The 16,317-nt window shown below is 36.2% G+C and overlaps 1 protein-coding gene across 1 annotated transcript in view; it reads right to left on the reverse strand.

Annotated features, from left to right (window-relative positions):
* CSMD1 (CUB and Sushi multiple domains 1) overlaps positions 1-16,317 on the reverse strand; it is a 2,529,117-nt gene that overhangs the window by 841,260 nt on the left and 1,671,540 nt on the right. The window contains exon 10 of the mRNA XM_006866725.1: positions 11,391-11,494. Coding sequence (XP_006866787.1) covers positions 11,391-11,494 — 104 coding nt within the window. The remainder of the gene's footprint in view (positions 1-11,390; positions 11,495-16,317) is intronic.

The raw sequence follows: 16,317 nt of genomic DNA on the forward strand, positions 1-16,317 counted from the left end.
TTATATATTAAGCATATTTTCCATTTCAGTTATTTTTATAAAAGACATTACTTTTAGATAAAGATGTAATCTATACTGAATACTTTTATCTTCATCAGTAAAATGCGTCATGTTTTACTCACTTTCAGTAAGCAAGGTTGTATCATCTGCATATAGTAGATTGATAATGAGTCTTCCTCCAAACCTGATGCTTCATTCTTTTACATATATCCCAGCTTTTGGACTATTCTCTCAGCATCCAGGTTAAGTAAGTACAGTAAAAAGATAAAGCCCTAATACATACCTTATCTGATTTTAAACCATGTAGTTTCTCACTGTTCTGTTCATTCCACTGCCCCTAGTTCTCAATGCCATCCATAATTTGTTATGATTTACAAGTTGAATACTTTTGTTTATATTAGGCACTCTGTATGCCTCAAACTGATATCTTTGCTCTTGAACACTTTAAAGAAGTCTTCAACTGAATAGCTCCTTGTTTTTCAATAATGCCTTTAGTGGAGCTTGTTGTTGTTGTTGTTAAGTGCTGTAGAGTCAGTTCTGACCCATAGCAACCCTGTATAGGGTTTCTGAGGAGTGGCTAATGAGCTTGAATCACCAACCTTGCAGTTCAAATGGCTTTGCAGTCTGGCGCATTAACCCCCAGCACCACACCAGGACTCCAGTAAAACTTAGACTTCCTCTTTTAAAATTACCAGCATTTGATAATATGCTACCTCCTTTAATGGCTGAATCTCAACCAAATCTTTTTTGTTATATTGACCCTGTGTATTCAATCTTCATTTTAAGCTTTCTTCATGGTCCAATATTTTGCCCAGAGAATTCTTCAGTATTGCAACTTGAGACTTGGATTTTTTTTATACAATTAATTATAAAACCTTTCTTTGTATTTTCCAGATTACAGACTTGGGAATCATTTAGTCAGTTCTACTTTGTCCTACAAGGAGCTCTGGTAGCGTAGTGGTTATGAATCGGGCTGCAAACAGTAAGGTCAGTAGTTCAAAACTACTAGAGGTTCCGTGGGAGAAAGATGAGGTTTTCTGTTCCCGTAAAGATTTACAGCCTCAGAAACTGTGTAGGGTCAACTATGAGTTGGAACCGACTCCACAGCACATAACCAACCAACCAACCAACCAACTCTCTCCTACAGGATTGCTATAAACTGTATACAACAGTGGGTTAGGGTTTTTTTGTTTTACGTATGTGTGTGTGTATGTGTGTGATACTTTATTAGAGTTTGGAATGATTTTACCACTAAAGGAAACTGAACAAAGTATGAAAGGAATGTCAGTGTTACAAATATGATTGAACACACCAACATAACTTAGGGCTTTTGACTTGAGACAGTGGTTTTGCTAAAGTCTGAGGCCAAAAGATCATTTTGAATAACCTTTTCATCATTGTTGCAACTCTAGTGTACCCAAGAAAATTAGTTTGTAAACAATTTAAAAATTTGATGTGATTCTGGATGCTTAAAAATAATACACCCTGCTCAGAAAATCATGTCTCAAAGAGTTCTCACAACAGATGCTTACTCAAGATACGCCTTAGAATTCATATTGCTATCAAGTATCAAAGGTCTAATGATGGTTTCAGGCCAGATGTGTCCAATATAATAATTAATTTGTAACTTTCAAAAACAATTATAGAAATATATGCAATCTCTACCAATCAGAAATAACCTCATCCCATTGTGTAACTATTATCTAAATTACAATCACTGATTTTTTTTATTGAAGTTACCTGTATTTTAGTATTAAAACTCTCTGAATTGTCTTCTTGCCTCAGGTTAATTAATTCAGTATCTACAGAATCTCACAATTCCCAATTTCCAAATTACTTTGGCTCTCAATGAAAGCTCTTTCTTTTTAATTTCAACCAGTCATTATTTTGCTGGTTAACAATTATTATTTAAAACTGCATGTGAATCTGTAATTAGCTAAATAAAAGTGTTAATTAAAAATATAGAGAACAGAGTTATATACTTGTGTATGTGTGTGAGACAGAGAAAGAGGAGACAGGAAACATGTTCAATTTTTGTGGTACAGTGAAATCTTTCCTCTTCTATATATAGTCTGTGTAAACTCCCACCAAACTATTTCCTGTAGGATCTCGAGAAGGGAAGGTAGAGGGAGATACTGATAGATTGTAGGATTCAGTTGTGGGAATTGTTAAAAGGTTTATTGTGATTGGTCAGTTTTGCTTTCCTGCTGGGTATAAAATGAAATATCTCAGAAGCAAATAGTGTAGGGTGTAAGGGTGTTTCATTGCCATCAAAATAAAGAGCCAGGAGTAAAGCAAATCCTTTGAATCCAGAGATCCCTGTGCTTGAAACCTCCTAGACCCAGGGATAGAAACGTGTGACACCAAGGGGATGGCAGAGGAGCAGCATCAGAAGAGCCCAGACCAGAGCCTGAGACCTAGCAGTGGGCTTCCCAGTTCATGGAGCAAGTAAAGTGGAATGACTGGGCAGGAGACTTTATTGCAGCATGGGTGCTTCCAGGCACTTCATCGGGGGAGCTAGTTTGCTGATCCCTAGAGATAGAGCTGAGTGCATCTACACTGAGGCTTATATGAAGTGTTGTGTCCTGTGGGCACTTATAAGAAGCCCTTACATAATTTTGTAACATTGTTGGGTAGAAACCTGTCTTTGGACAATGCTGAAGAGAAACTCTCATGACTAGAAGAATTGCTTCTTGAGAATTTCTACCCCTGAATTGCAACCAGCTAAGGAGCTCTGGTAGCATAGTGGTTACGAATCGGGCTGCGAACCGCAAGGTCAGCAGTTCGAAATTACCAGCTGCTCCACGGGTGAACTATGAGGCTTTCTGCTCCCGTAGAGATTTACATCCTCGGAAACCCTGTTCAGGGTCACTATGGGTCGGAACCGACTCAACGGCACTTAACAACAACAAAGTAGAGTGGCAGCATCAATGGACTCAAGCGTGGCAACTGTAGTGAGGCTGGCCCAGGATTGGACATTGTTTCGTTCTGCTGTGCATAGGGCCGCTATGAGTTGGTACCGACTCGATGACACTCTACAATAACAAGTAGAGTCCTGGTGTGGCGCTGTGGATTAATGTGCCAGACTGCAAAAGCCATTTGAAGTTCAAGATCGGTGGTTCAAGCTCATCAGTCACTCCTTGGAAACCCTATACAGGATTGCTATGGGTCGGAACCGACCCGACGACGCTTAACAAAAAACGACAACTTTCTTAGTAAATCCCGTAACTGTAAGTATGGTCTCTGCGTTCTCTGTGGCAATTGCAACGAATTACTGAAGCCGGACGAATAGAGATTACTGTGGCAGGAATGGTTGGTGCTATATTTTTTGTAGTTTTAATTATACATAAAGCACCAGGAAGTTGCTCTTATGGGAGGTAACATGACCAAGTATCTTGAATATGATCCTAGAGCTTAAGAGAGGCTTAGATGAGAAGAGAAAAGGGCATCACTGCAAAGAGCTACTTTACAATAATGTCATGGCCATCCTAGCGAATGGCACCTTGACATCAGGGATTAGATTAATCACTCACAATGATTTGGTTTAATATAGAATTTTTTCATACTTTATAATAAAGAAATATTTAAAGCAGTATAAAATATTAGTTATAATTTATATCAATCTTCTGTTTTTGATTTGGCCGTGCTCTCTCTCATAAGCAACAAAGTATTGTACCTAAGGTCACCCCTTTTGTAAACTGAATAACAAACCCAGTGACTGAAAATTAAGCCACCGATTCCAAATACAGGGTTATTTATTTAGAATGGCACAGGAATTATGGGTTCAGATCTCAGTTAGTTAGTTTACTAAGTGACCATTGGTTAATTCTCTCCTTGTCTTCATCTATTTGTTACAAATTTGTCCTGATAAAATGCAGTATAATATCCAGTATAAGAAAAACAACTTAATGCCCTCTTTCCATTTCCTTTTCTAGTACATACATTTCCAAAGAAGATTCTGAACACTGCAAAATTGCATTTTTTTAAAACTTAAGGCAAATATAATAAATATAGTAATAAAATATTTTTCATTGCATTATACTTTTAAATATTTTTAAAACTATTTTGCATTTACTATGCTATTTTTTACTTGCAGCACTATTTTGAGGTTGAAAGACTTGATAGTGAGTCAGGGTTATTTCATTTTAAATGAGAATGCCACTTATTCTTGTGAAAAAGTATTTATCCCAGTACATGAATAACTTTGCATTTGAGGTTAATTTAATGTCAAAAATACACAATAAGAACTTACAAATGCCTTTGACTGATGAATTGTGGAGACGAGAGCCTAGGCTCTTCACTTGACAGTATATAAAGAAAGGCATGTATTTCTTGGCACCTCAGAGACAATCATAACAATAAGAAAAGATACATATGATAAACAATGGGCAGAATAGATAGAAAAATACCTTGGGAGATCATTCAGGTTATCTGGATCCAAATTAAACTGAAATAGAACCTCATCTTCCCATTCAGGCCTAGTGTTATAGTTGGCCCAAATTTCTATTTGGCCTAATGGCTTCTTCTCCTCTGCAGAAAGATTGCAATTACATACAACTTCCCATGGGTTCCCAAGATCCCCTGGGTGAATCTGCTGTCCCAGACACCGCTGCAATAGATGGTATCCCTAAACAAAAAGCTAGTGTAAAGTCATCTTAGTATTCCCCTACTGATAGGGTTGTTGGAGCAAAGAATACAGACCACAGACCATATCCACAGATTAAGGCAAATCTCCCCTAAACCTCTCCAGATGATAATAATAGAAACTGGGAATGCTCTATATTCTCTTATTGCTTGTTACTCCCTGAAAGTTCTATTGTTAACCAGTCTTGCGAGATATCGTGGAATTGTATAACCCCTATAACACACTTCCTGGTGACTCAAAAGAACCCACCCTGCATGACAATTTTATGCTAATAATTTGGATTGATCATTATTAAAAATGAAGATTTATGCTTTTACTAGTAGTTATTCAGAGATAGCTTGGTATCCTAATGAACTGACTGTTTGGTTTAGACAACAGTGATTGATGTCTCCTTGACATAAACTCAAGGCATATTTTAAATGAGCATATTTAAAAACAGCATCTATAAACAGGTACAGCCTAGTTCCAAGGAGATCATTTCACACTGATTAAAATGTCTTGGCAAATTAGGTATGCAAATGTTTGAAGTTCGTATGTTCATTCACTCATAATGATGTAATCGGTAGATCATATTTTCAGAAGACGTACATACAAATACATTGTCATGAAGTTTTTGTACAGGAACATTCCTGGGGCATGATGGTAGGGAACTTGTAAAGTAGGGGTCTCCTTTTTAAAGATAACACTACTTGTGATACTTTTTAAAATATTCTTGAAAGCCAAGCCTTAAAAGAATCTCATTGTATTTTTTCTTAATTCTCTGAGAATCAGATCAATCTTCAAAAAGCTTTTTCCAAACCTTATTTACTATGATTATCTAATAGATTTGATTTCAAAACTCCCACCACTGTTTTGGGGTTGTCCATTTTGTATATATTTTAAAAATTGCTATCTTATGCATGGATCATTGGTGGTGTGTAGGATAAAAACTGGACTGCTAACCATAAGGTCAGCAGTTCAAATCTACCATCTCTCCACAGGAGAAAGCTAAGACTTTCTGCTCCCATAAGGGTTTACAACCTCAGAAACCATTTGGAGTGTAGCTATGAGTTGGAACCAACTTGATATCACTTAACAGCAACAGTAATATATTATGCTAGGCTATTTATCAGAGAAAAAAATACCCCACAAATTTAAATAAAATATACTTAGAAGAGCTAACTGTTTCTAAAGCCAAAACAAATAAATATTTAGAAACTTAAAATTTTGCCCTCCTGCATATGTTGAAAGCTTCCTTTCTTTCTCTTTTCCATGTGTATTACTAATTATTTTAGCTAAAACCTATAGATGAGTAGGCCAAGAAGGTTATGTGTGTCCTATAAAATATTATATAAAATTAGAAGTAAAGCTATAGTAACTATATAATAAATTCTATGCATAATTTAAACAGCATGAAACATTAGTTAAGTGAATCTCCTCAAGGATAAGATCATCACTTAAATCTCCTCCCCTAGTTTATCCCTGAGCCCTACCACAATGTTGGGTATTCAATAAATATTTCTACAAAAGTTAAATAAGGATGCTTCCAAAGAAAGAAAAGCTCACAATAGCTAAACTTTAAGTCAAGAATAGAACTATGGAACGTCAGTAGGATGTATACTATACTATCCTTTATTCCTATCCTTATAAACAATGTCATTATGAGGACAATGCTATAAAGAAAAGTAATGTTCATCATATGATGTCAGAATTAAAAAAATATTAGAGTTTGTTTATGTATGATTCAGTAGTCTTTCAATAAAAAAGAAATCCTGCCCTTAGGTTCTAGATTAGCACACAATAATTGGGAGATGCTGGATTACAATTAAGAAAAGTTGGGGAAGCATTTGGAAGTAGCAGTTTCAATAATAATGGATTAACTGGTATGGCACTGCAGGATAAACACTGGACTGCTAACCACAAGGTCAGTGGTTTAAATTTACCAGCTGATCCTCAGAAACCCTAGACAGGGTTGCTATGAGACAGAACTAAGTGGATGACACCTAACAATAACAACAAGAAAGAAACAAGTTTCCTAACCTATCAATGCACAAATCTAGCCAGACACAGGCTAAACTGCTTGCTCACAGACTTCCTATGCAGCTTCACAGAGGAGGATATTCAAAGTTTGTAGCCTGTGTTTGCAATCTGCAAGACATTCTGATAGTGATGCAATTTCCCAGTCAGTAACTGCTAAAAACTGGAAAAGGTAGAGGGAAGTCATATAGCAGGATATCACCCAATACAGTTCTTCTATAAATTGAATTTGAGAAAATTATCAATACATATTTGTGGAAAGAGATCAATAGGGATTTGTAATCAATAGTAATTTTCTTTTAAGTCTGTCATTCTGCAAAAATAATCGGGGTAAATTTGCCCAATTCTTGAGAAGGATGCATCATGGTCTGTTGTCCAGTTCTGTTGAATCAGTTCCAACTCAAGCGGTCCTTTACAGAGTTTCTGAGGCTGTACATCTTTGCAGGAACTGAAAGCCTCATCTTTGTCCTATAGAGTGGATGGTGGGCTTGAACCACTGACCATGTGGTTCATAGCCAGTGTCCTTATTGTACAGAGCCACCTCACTCCCCTGTATTATTATTGTTGTTGTTGTTAAGTGCCATCAGTTGGTTCTGACTCATAACGACCCTTTACAGGGTTTCTGAGGAGCAGTTGGTTGGTTTGAACTGCTGACCTTGTGGTTCACAGTATAGCACTGATCCTACAGCACCACAGCAGTCCCCTGATGTTCAGTTGTTCTTGCTCACTCACTATGCAAACTAAGAAAATAAAAATCTATTAACTAAAACTAAAATTTTTTTAAAACCAAATTTAGGGTGAGTCCATTAAGTTATCTTACTTTGCAAATTTATGCTGAAAATCAAGGTCTACTAGAATGCCATGTTGTTGTTGTTAAGTGCCATCGAGTCGGTTCCGACCCATAGCGACCCTGTACAGGGTTCCGAGGGTGTAAATCTTTACGGGAGTAGAAAGCCTCATCTTTCTCCCACGGAGCGGCTGGTAGTTTCGAACCGCTGACCTTAAGGTTCGCAGCCCAATTCGTAACCACTACGCTACCAGAGCTGCCATACTGAAAAAAAAAAAAAAAAATCCATAACAAAAACAGAAACACAGTTTCTTTTGAGTCAGTTCCCAATTCCAACTCATGGTGATCCCGTGTGTCTGAATTACACAATATGCCTAAGGGTTTTCAAGAGCTGACTTTTCACAAGTGGTGTACCAGGACTTTATTTTAAGGCATTTCTGAGTAGACTTGAATTGCCGACATTTCAGTTTAGGCATTGCTTGGCCTATGGTCCGCCCAAAGAGCTAACACATACCACATTTGGGCTGACATGGAAAATAGCAATTTTTCAAGAAGAGTTTCTTAACTCATATTTCATTTGAAATATGTATCAGGAGATCCCAAGATTCTGTGTTATTGTTAGTGTTGTAGGGTTTCTGACCAGCAGTTGGTTGGTTTGTACTGCCAACCTGTGGTTAGCAGTCCTGTGGTTATCCTATAGCACCATACCAGGACTCCAATAATCTATGTATTATCTGGTATTTGAACTATCCTGGTATATCTCATTTCTCCAATTAGATTATCAACTCCATGATAAGAAGAATATCTGGCATGTAAGTACTAAAACACATTTGTTGATTTATGATCTGAAGTTATGTATTTATTCAAAGAAACCAGCAGTAATTCTCTGTGTTCTTTTTCTGGTATGTAATTCTATATACTAAGAATCTATATCAGTGTCTTTTCCTCTACTGCCTCTGATTAAATGCCCAACTGATCTTTGTTACATTATGTTTCCCAAAGGGCATCTCAGTTTGATTCAGTTGGCTATTTAGTTTTTCATTTATAGATCTGAGCTATTGAGGGAATGTTCTAATAACACATATGTCAATGTAGTACATAGTTTGCTATTGCTCTTTTAACAACAAATAACATTTAAAAATGCATGTATGACTTTAAATCTTTAATAGTGACTTAAGGGATTTTGCATACCATTGCTTCAATACATTTGTATTTAAAATTTTACATTTATTTAAAAATTCTCTCATTCATTTTAGTGACATCCTTTCTTAAATTAGGTGTAATGGAAATAAAAAAGCTACTTTACGTGTGAGTAACATTTCTTTGCTCTCCTACTGCTTTAACATGCATTATTTCATTTTACTTTTTACCACAGGCATGAGTGTTTTATTATACATATTTTATAACCATGGAAACAGAGGTAGTGGTAAAGTGACTTCCCTCAGGGTCACAGAGATGACAAATAGCAGAGTTGGAATTAGAAACCTCAACTTCAGTTTCCCAGCATCTGTATCTACTACATCAGTGATCACAGGTACTGACCCAGATGGACATCATGCAGTGTGCAAAAAAATCATTTGAGAAGCATGCAAACCATGTAGATTTCTGAGTCTCACACAATAGGAACTTATATTTTTATAAACTTTCTTGGAATAATACAAGGCAAAAATAAAGAAATTTAACTGTTTACCAAGTAATTTGGTGCATACCATTTTGGTGAGGGAGTAGGGAAACTGGCCCTTTTATGTACTATAGTGAAAGAGTAAATTAATATAATCTTTTGAAAGGACAATTGGAATTCATAACAATGTAAATGAAGATACCCTTTCCCCTGTAATTTCTCTGCTGGAAATTTCCCTGAAGGTATATGAAACAAGTATGAATATGTATATATGAAAAGTTATTTACTACAGATCTGCTTATAAAGGCAAAAAACTGGGAGAGAGGAAAAAAGACTCAATGAAAATCAATGACACATCCATGTAGAATGATTCAGAGTATAGACACTGGAGAAGACTCTCTGAGTTAGAACTATCCATTCTGTCACATACCAGAACTGTGAATTTTGGTAATTAATTAATCTAACTAAGCTGGTGTGGTGATGTAAGATACAACACTGGGCTGCAAGGTCTGTTTGAACTAGAGGTTGGTAGTTCAAACTCACCAGATGCTCCTTGGATACTCTATACACTGTGAGACTGACCCAACTGGATGGCACTTAACAACAACAACAAGCTTCAATTTGATCAATTATAAGATGACACTGTCATAAAACTCTAACTCAAATATATGGTATGTAGAGAAAAAAATTGATGTTTTTAACACTTGCATTTTGCTTAGATCCACAATCAGCACTCATTGTAGCAGCAGTCAAAAATATCACAGGTCCTATTTCATTCAGAAAATCTGCTTCAAAAGACTCTTTAAAGTTTTCAAAAGCAAAAGTAATATTTTGATGACTGAGGTAAGTCTGATCTAGGACTTGTTATTTTCAATCTCTTATAGGCATATGCTCTGGTAGCGTAGTGGTTACGAATCGGGTTGCGAACCTTAAGGTCAGCAGTTCGAAACTACCAGCCGCTCCGCGGGAGAAAGATGAGGCTTTCTACTCCCGTAAGGATTTACACCCTCGGAAACCCTGTACAGGGTCGCTATGGGTCGGAACCAACTCGACGGCACTTAACAACAACAACAACAATAGGCATATGAAAGTTGGATAGTAAAAAGGGAATACAGAAGAAGTGATGTGTTCAAACCATGTTGAAGAATAATGAAAATACACTGAAATGCCAAAAAAAATTTAACAAATTAGTAATTATAGTCATAGTAATGAACCAACCAAAAGATGAGATGGAACTTTATATGTTAATATAAAACAATGTCCAAGATAGTATGAATGAAAAAACCAAGGTTACCAAAGTAGACATAGTATGAACCCGTATGCAGTATATTAATATGTTATAATTTAATCAATAAATGTGGAAATTATGTGAGTATAATAAAACAGTACTTTACAACATTTAACAACAACACTAATATTTTTAAGTATTCCCAGGCAATCTTTCTACCAAAGAAAGGGCAAGTTTCACCAATACAAAAAGACATGATGAAAAGAGTGCAAAGAAAATTGCTCTTTTGACTGAAAAGCCTGATCAAATGAACAAAAGTGTATGATTTCTAACCCTGCATCTATAAGTGACTGTACTGATGTTCCAGGGGGAAACACTGCAAAGGATGGGTGTACTGTGAATCTAGTAGCAGTGAGGGATCAGTATGCAAATATTTATATTAAGATTATTATTGTTTTTGCTAGTGTTCTTGATACAAAGTTTATAGTTGTAGAGAGGATATTCCCAACACTTCCCACTGCCCCCAAAATCTTTGTTCTTTTTTGTATGCCACTTTACAAAAATGCAAGAGACCTGGTGTGGCGCTGTGGGCTAATGCATCAGACTGCAAAGTCGTTTGAACTGAAAGGTCGGTAGTTCAAGTTCAACAGCTACTCCTTGGAAACCCTATACAGGGTTGCTATGGGTTAGAATTCACTCAACAGCACTTAACAACAACAAAAACTTGGTACTATTATAGAAAACACCAGTATTTCCCCCCAAAAAACTGATAATATATAATACTATACAACAATAGAAAGAGTAAGGCTGAAAAAAAATGAGTTAAGCAACTTACAAATTTTTGTTTCTCCTATTTTGTATGTTACAATTTTTTTCTGTAAACTTATTTTTAAATGACTAAAAACAGTCAATCTAAATAAAACAATCTTAAATTAGTTTCCAAGTGAAATCAGGTTTGGAAATCATTAGATTATCCATCTGTAACAGTTAAATATTTGTGTCAGAACTGAAGATCTGCATCAGAATTTCAATATAAATAATTCTATTTTCAGACTTCTTTGAATGTTTTAGAATAGCTAAATTATATACTTACACATATAAGACTGTTCTGGTATCACCTACTTTCCCAGCATCCCCTACTGTAAGGGTGTCATATCCTCGTTCCAGTTCAAACTCTTCAAAGGCAAGCTTGATGACCTAAATGAAAGGCACACAATATTTAGCATGACAGAATCTTTTCTTGAATGTAAGCACTTCAAACATTCAGTTGTAGAATTAACTTTTCATTCTGAATTCCAATGTTTTTCAAATAAGGAGGGTTGTTGTTAAGTACCGTGAAGTCGGTTCTGACTCATAGTGACCCTGTGCAGGGTTTCTGAGGCTGCAAATCTTTATGACAGCAGAAAGCCTCATCTTTCTCCCACAGAACAGCTGGTGGTTTCGAACTGCCAGACTTGAGGTTAGCAGCTTGATTCATAACCACTATGCTATCAGAGCTCCTTCATAAAGAGGGTAGAAGACACTTAAAGGTAGTCGTATAACTACTTGAAAAGGTTTGAAAATATTTAGTTACTTAATTTTCTAGAATCAAAATTGTTATTATGCACACCAAGAAATTCATCATCAATTCTAAAATGAAGTTCAACATCTGTTATAATTTAAGTCAGTTGTGTATCAAATGAAGCTCTAATGTGGTACTGTAGGATAAACATGGGACTGCAAACTACACTGTTGGCAGTTCAAACCCAGCAGTCTTCCTTGCTATGAATCAGAACTGACTTGGTGGCATTAAACAACAACATCTATCAAATGTTATTTTAATGAGTGTAGTATTTGTGATAACTTAAAGATAAATCAGTTTAAGGTAGTGAGATAAATTAGTGAGGACTACTAGTAAGTTGAAGACAATAAAATAAATATGTTTTAAGTTATATATGTGGATTCCATGTAATTATCCATATTAACATATGAAAAGACCTTCAGCTTTTAGGAAGTTATTCTCTGCATTTAGCTTTGCAAATCCTGTAAATTTTATTGTAAAGAACACTTTGACATGATGATTGATACAATGACATCTAAACAAGATGGATTTATGTATGACACCAATACAATAAAACCCAATGAACTGCTCAACTTTGCATACAATAGAATAGCTAAATACAGAGACCTTTTCTGAGATGACAGTATAAAATATCTATGTTCTTCTCACTTAACTCATCTGACCTTATTTGATGTATGCTTCGAAAGTTTTTGGAAAATAGGGATTGTTAAACTGTTGATAATTCATTCTGAGACTTTACATTTTACAGCTTTTCTACAACTCTGGTTTTTTTTTTTTTTACTTTTAAAAGGCAAATAGAGAAAAATACAATTATTAACTCTAAAACATACTGTAGGTAATTTTTCTTCTTTAAACATCTTCTTAATATAATTCCAAACAATCATTTTCTTAATGGTCTCTCTTTTACCATAAATTTATATTCCCAAGAGGCAAATTACTGATTAATTAAATATGCTAAATATGTTTAGTAACTCATGTGCATATGTCAATTAATATAGAAGTCAACAGGGAAGATTTAAACTTAAATCATATGGAAGAATATGTCTTGTCTGTCACCTTCCAGATTACAGAGAAAAAGTATATACCTAGAGAAATTTAAATGATAAAACAAATGGTCTATGATTAAAAACTGATACATACTCTAAATGTGAGAAAATAGATAGTGAAGTTCAGAAATTTTGACATTCATAAGGAAAATGATATCAGCCTATTCATGTTGAGAATATAGCAGAGAAAACATAGACTTGTAAATATTCCTTCTATTTGGCAAGAGAATGCAAAAATAAGAGTGGAAACTCTTTCAGGGTTACAGCACTCATGGTGGCAAGTTAGAAAGTAAAGATGAGATGATTACTTGTTGAAAGGTTATCAACAGGCCTTCCGTATCAGATTAAAGGTTTGGAAACACAGATAATGGTGGAGGTGGGGTGATAGTGGCGGTTCTATGTGTATGCATGTATATTTGTGGTGGGAAGAATGACCTTAATGAATGAATATATGTTAGGGAAGAAAACAATGATACTAATTTTTTTTTTTCCAAATGATTATTGCTGTTGTTTGATTGTTGCTGTTATGTGTCGTGGAGTCAGTTCCGACTCAGTGACCCTGTACAGGGTTTCGGAGGCTGTAAATCTTTACAGGAGCAGCAAGCCTCATTTTTCTCCCCGGAACAGCTGGTAATTTTGAACTGCTGACCGTGAGATTAACAGCCCGATTCGTAACCACTACGCTACCAATTTGAAATTTGTTTTTGTTGAGTGCCGTCGAGTCAGTGCCGACCCATATTTCCAAGGCTGTAAATCCTTATGGTCCCACGGAGCAGCTGGTAGTTTCGAACTGCTGACCTTGAGGTTCGCAGCCCAGTTTGTAACCACTACACTACCAGAGCTCCTTATTAGGTCTGCCAAAAGAACCAATAGGTCTGTTTTGGAAGAAGTGCAGCCGGAGTGTTCCTTGGAGGCCAAGATGGCTAAACTTCGTCTCTCATACTTTGGACATATTGTCAGGAGGGAACAGTTGCTGGAGAAGGATGTCATGCTTGGTAAAATGGAGGGTCAGAGAAAAAGAGATGGATTGGCTAGGTGGCATCATTGATGGACTCAAGTATGGCAGCGGTAGTGAGATTGGCCCAGGATCGGACATTGTTTCATTCTGCTGTGCATGGGGTCGCTATGAGTCGGAATCGACTCATAGGCACCTGACAACAACAACAACAACACGCTACCACAGCTCCTTTCAAAAGATACTTCTCAGTAATTCATAGAAAGTAAAAACCATGGGCAAGATATTTAAGAGCCCATTAAAAATAATCCAAAATTGAAAAAGAAAAATCTGCATGGGAATGGCAGTGCTTCAGTGACCGATTCTATGATTAAGGAGGAGCTCTGGTAGCATAGGAGTTACGAGTCAGGCTGCTAATCACACGGTCAGCAGTTTGAAACTACCAGCCATTCTGTGGGAAAAAAATGAGGCTTTCTGCTCCCGTAAAGATTAAACAGCCTCAGAAACCCTTGTACAGGGTTGCTATGAGTCTCACCAACACTAACAACTCTATGAGTAAGTAACAGGGGAAAGGGAATAAAAAATGAGTTGAAATTAAGGGAGAGGAGAGGAGAAAGAGCGGAGAAGGAAGGTCATCAAAGAGAAAGAGAAAACAGAAGAGTAATAAAAAAGCAGAAACCAAATTAGGAATACATTTCAAAAGGATCTATTTCAGAGTAAATCTGAAACTTTGGAATCTTGTAGAAATGTACCAAATGCATTGTTTTTTTCACTTTAAAGGAGTATGTATAACCAGGAAGAATGCAACCTTTCCACTTCTATCCAATTTAATGCGTGCAGTTCTAAACAAGCTGCAAACAGGTGCTCTTCCTAGCAATGCTAATATGGAATAAATTAATTTTGCTTTTTAATTCTTACTAAAATTAGTAATATAGCCATTATAATTTATCAGAAATAAAACTATCTCAAAGTGTAATGTTTGCATGAATACATTATTTTAGCAATCTGATGTCAAACAAGTGTAAGGTTTGATGGCTGATGAAATCATCAATATAAATAGTTCATATTAAACTCAACACCTAATGATGGTTTTAACTCTTTTTTTTTCCCCTCACGGTTTGATTTGCAAGTGACCATGATCCAACAATTAGAGAATAAAAGAATTCTTAGAATTCTTGGACACCTAGATGTTTCCTTTGTGACACAATTACTCCTTTGTGACTAGCTTAATAACTATGGAGTGAAGCAATGATATTTCATTATGTTTTAGGGTTATGGCTAGTTGATTTTGAGTGAATTTCAGACAGAGGTCACAACATAAATGAACTTTCAATGTTGTTGTTAGGTGCCATTGAGTCGGTAACAACTCACGGTGATCCTGTGCACAAGAGAAGGAAACAATGCCCTGTCCAGTGCCAACCTCCCAATTGTTTCTACCCTTGAGTCTATTGTTGCTGCCACTGTGCCAATCTCATTGGAGATCTTCCTCTTTTTCACTCACTCTCCACTTTACTAAGCATAATATCATTCTCCAGGAACTGGTCCCTCCTGATATTATGAAGTATGACAGATGAAATCTGGTCATCCTGGCTTGTAAGGTGCATTTTGTCTGTATTTCCAACACAGATCTGTTTATTCTTTTGGCAGTCCACAATCAGTGTTCATAGATAGAGCAGTCAAGAAATCAAAGGACCTACTGTATTAGGAAAATGTACTGCAAAAGATCTTAAAGTGTTTAAGAGCAAAGATGTCACTTTAAGAACAGATGCACCTGACTCAAGCTATAGTATTTTCAGTCACGTCATATACACGTAAAAGTTGGACAATAAATAAGGAAGCCTGTAGACAAATTGATGTATTTGAATTTTGGTGTTGGCAAAGAATATTGAAATTAACATGGACTGTCTTGAAAGAAATACAAACACAGTGCTCCTTAGAAGCAGGAATGGAGAGACTTTGTCTCTCCTTCTTTAGACATATTATTAGCGGGGACCAGTCAGTAGAGAAACTCATCATGCTTAGTATGTGGAAGGTCAATGATAAAAGGAAGTTCCTCAACAAGATGGATTCACAGAGTAATAGCAACAATGAGCTCAAACATATTAACAATTGTGAGGATGGCACAGAAACGGGCAGATACGAGACATCAAATCATCCTTGGAAAAGTAGAAGGTCAGCAAAAAAGAGGAAGACCCTCAAGGAGATGGAATGGCATAGTGGTTATCACAATGAACTCAAACAGACTCACAATTGTGAGAATGGTGAAGGACCAGGCACTGTTTTGTTTAGTTGACCATGCAATTCCTATGAGTCAGAAAGGACTTAACGGCACATAACAACAACAATAGCTATTCTACAATCTATCAGCATTTACTTTTAGGCAAGGTCCATTGGACATCAGTAATAATATCCCTCATTCCATGGCCTCTTCTAAATCCAGCTTGAACCTCTGGAAGTT

This window comes from Chrysochloris asiatica, unplaced genomic scaffold (genome assembly GCF_000296735.1).
Source record: "Chrysochloris asiatica unplaced genomic scaffold, ChrAsi1.0 scaffold00095, whole genome shotgun sequence".
NCBI lineage: Eukaryota > Metazoa > Chordata > Mammalia > Afrosoricida > Chrysochloridae > Chrysochloris > Chrysochloris asiatica.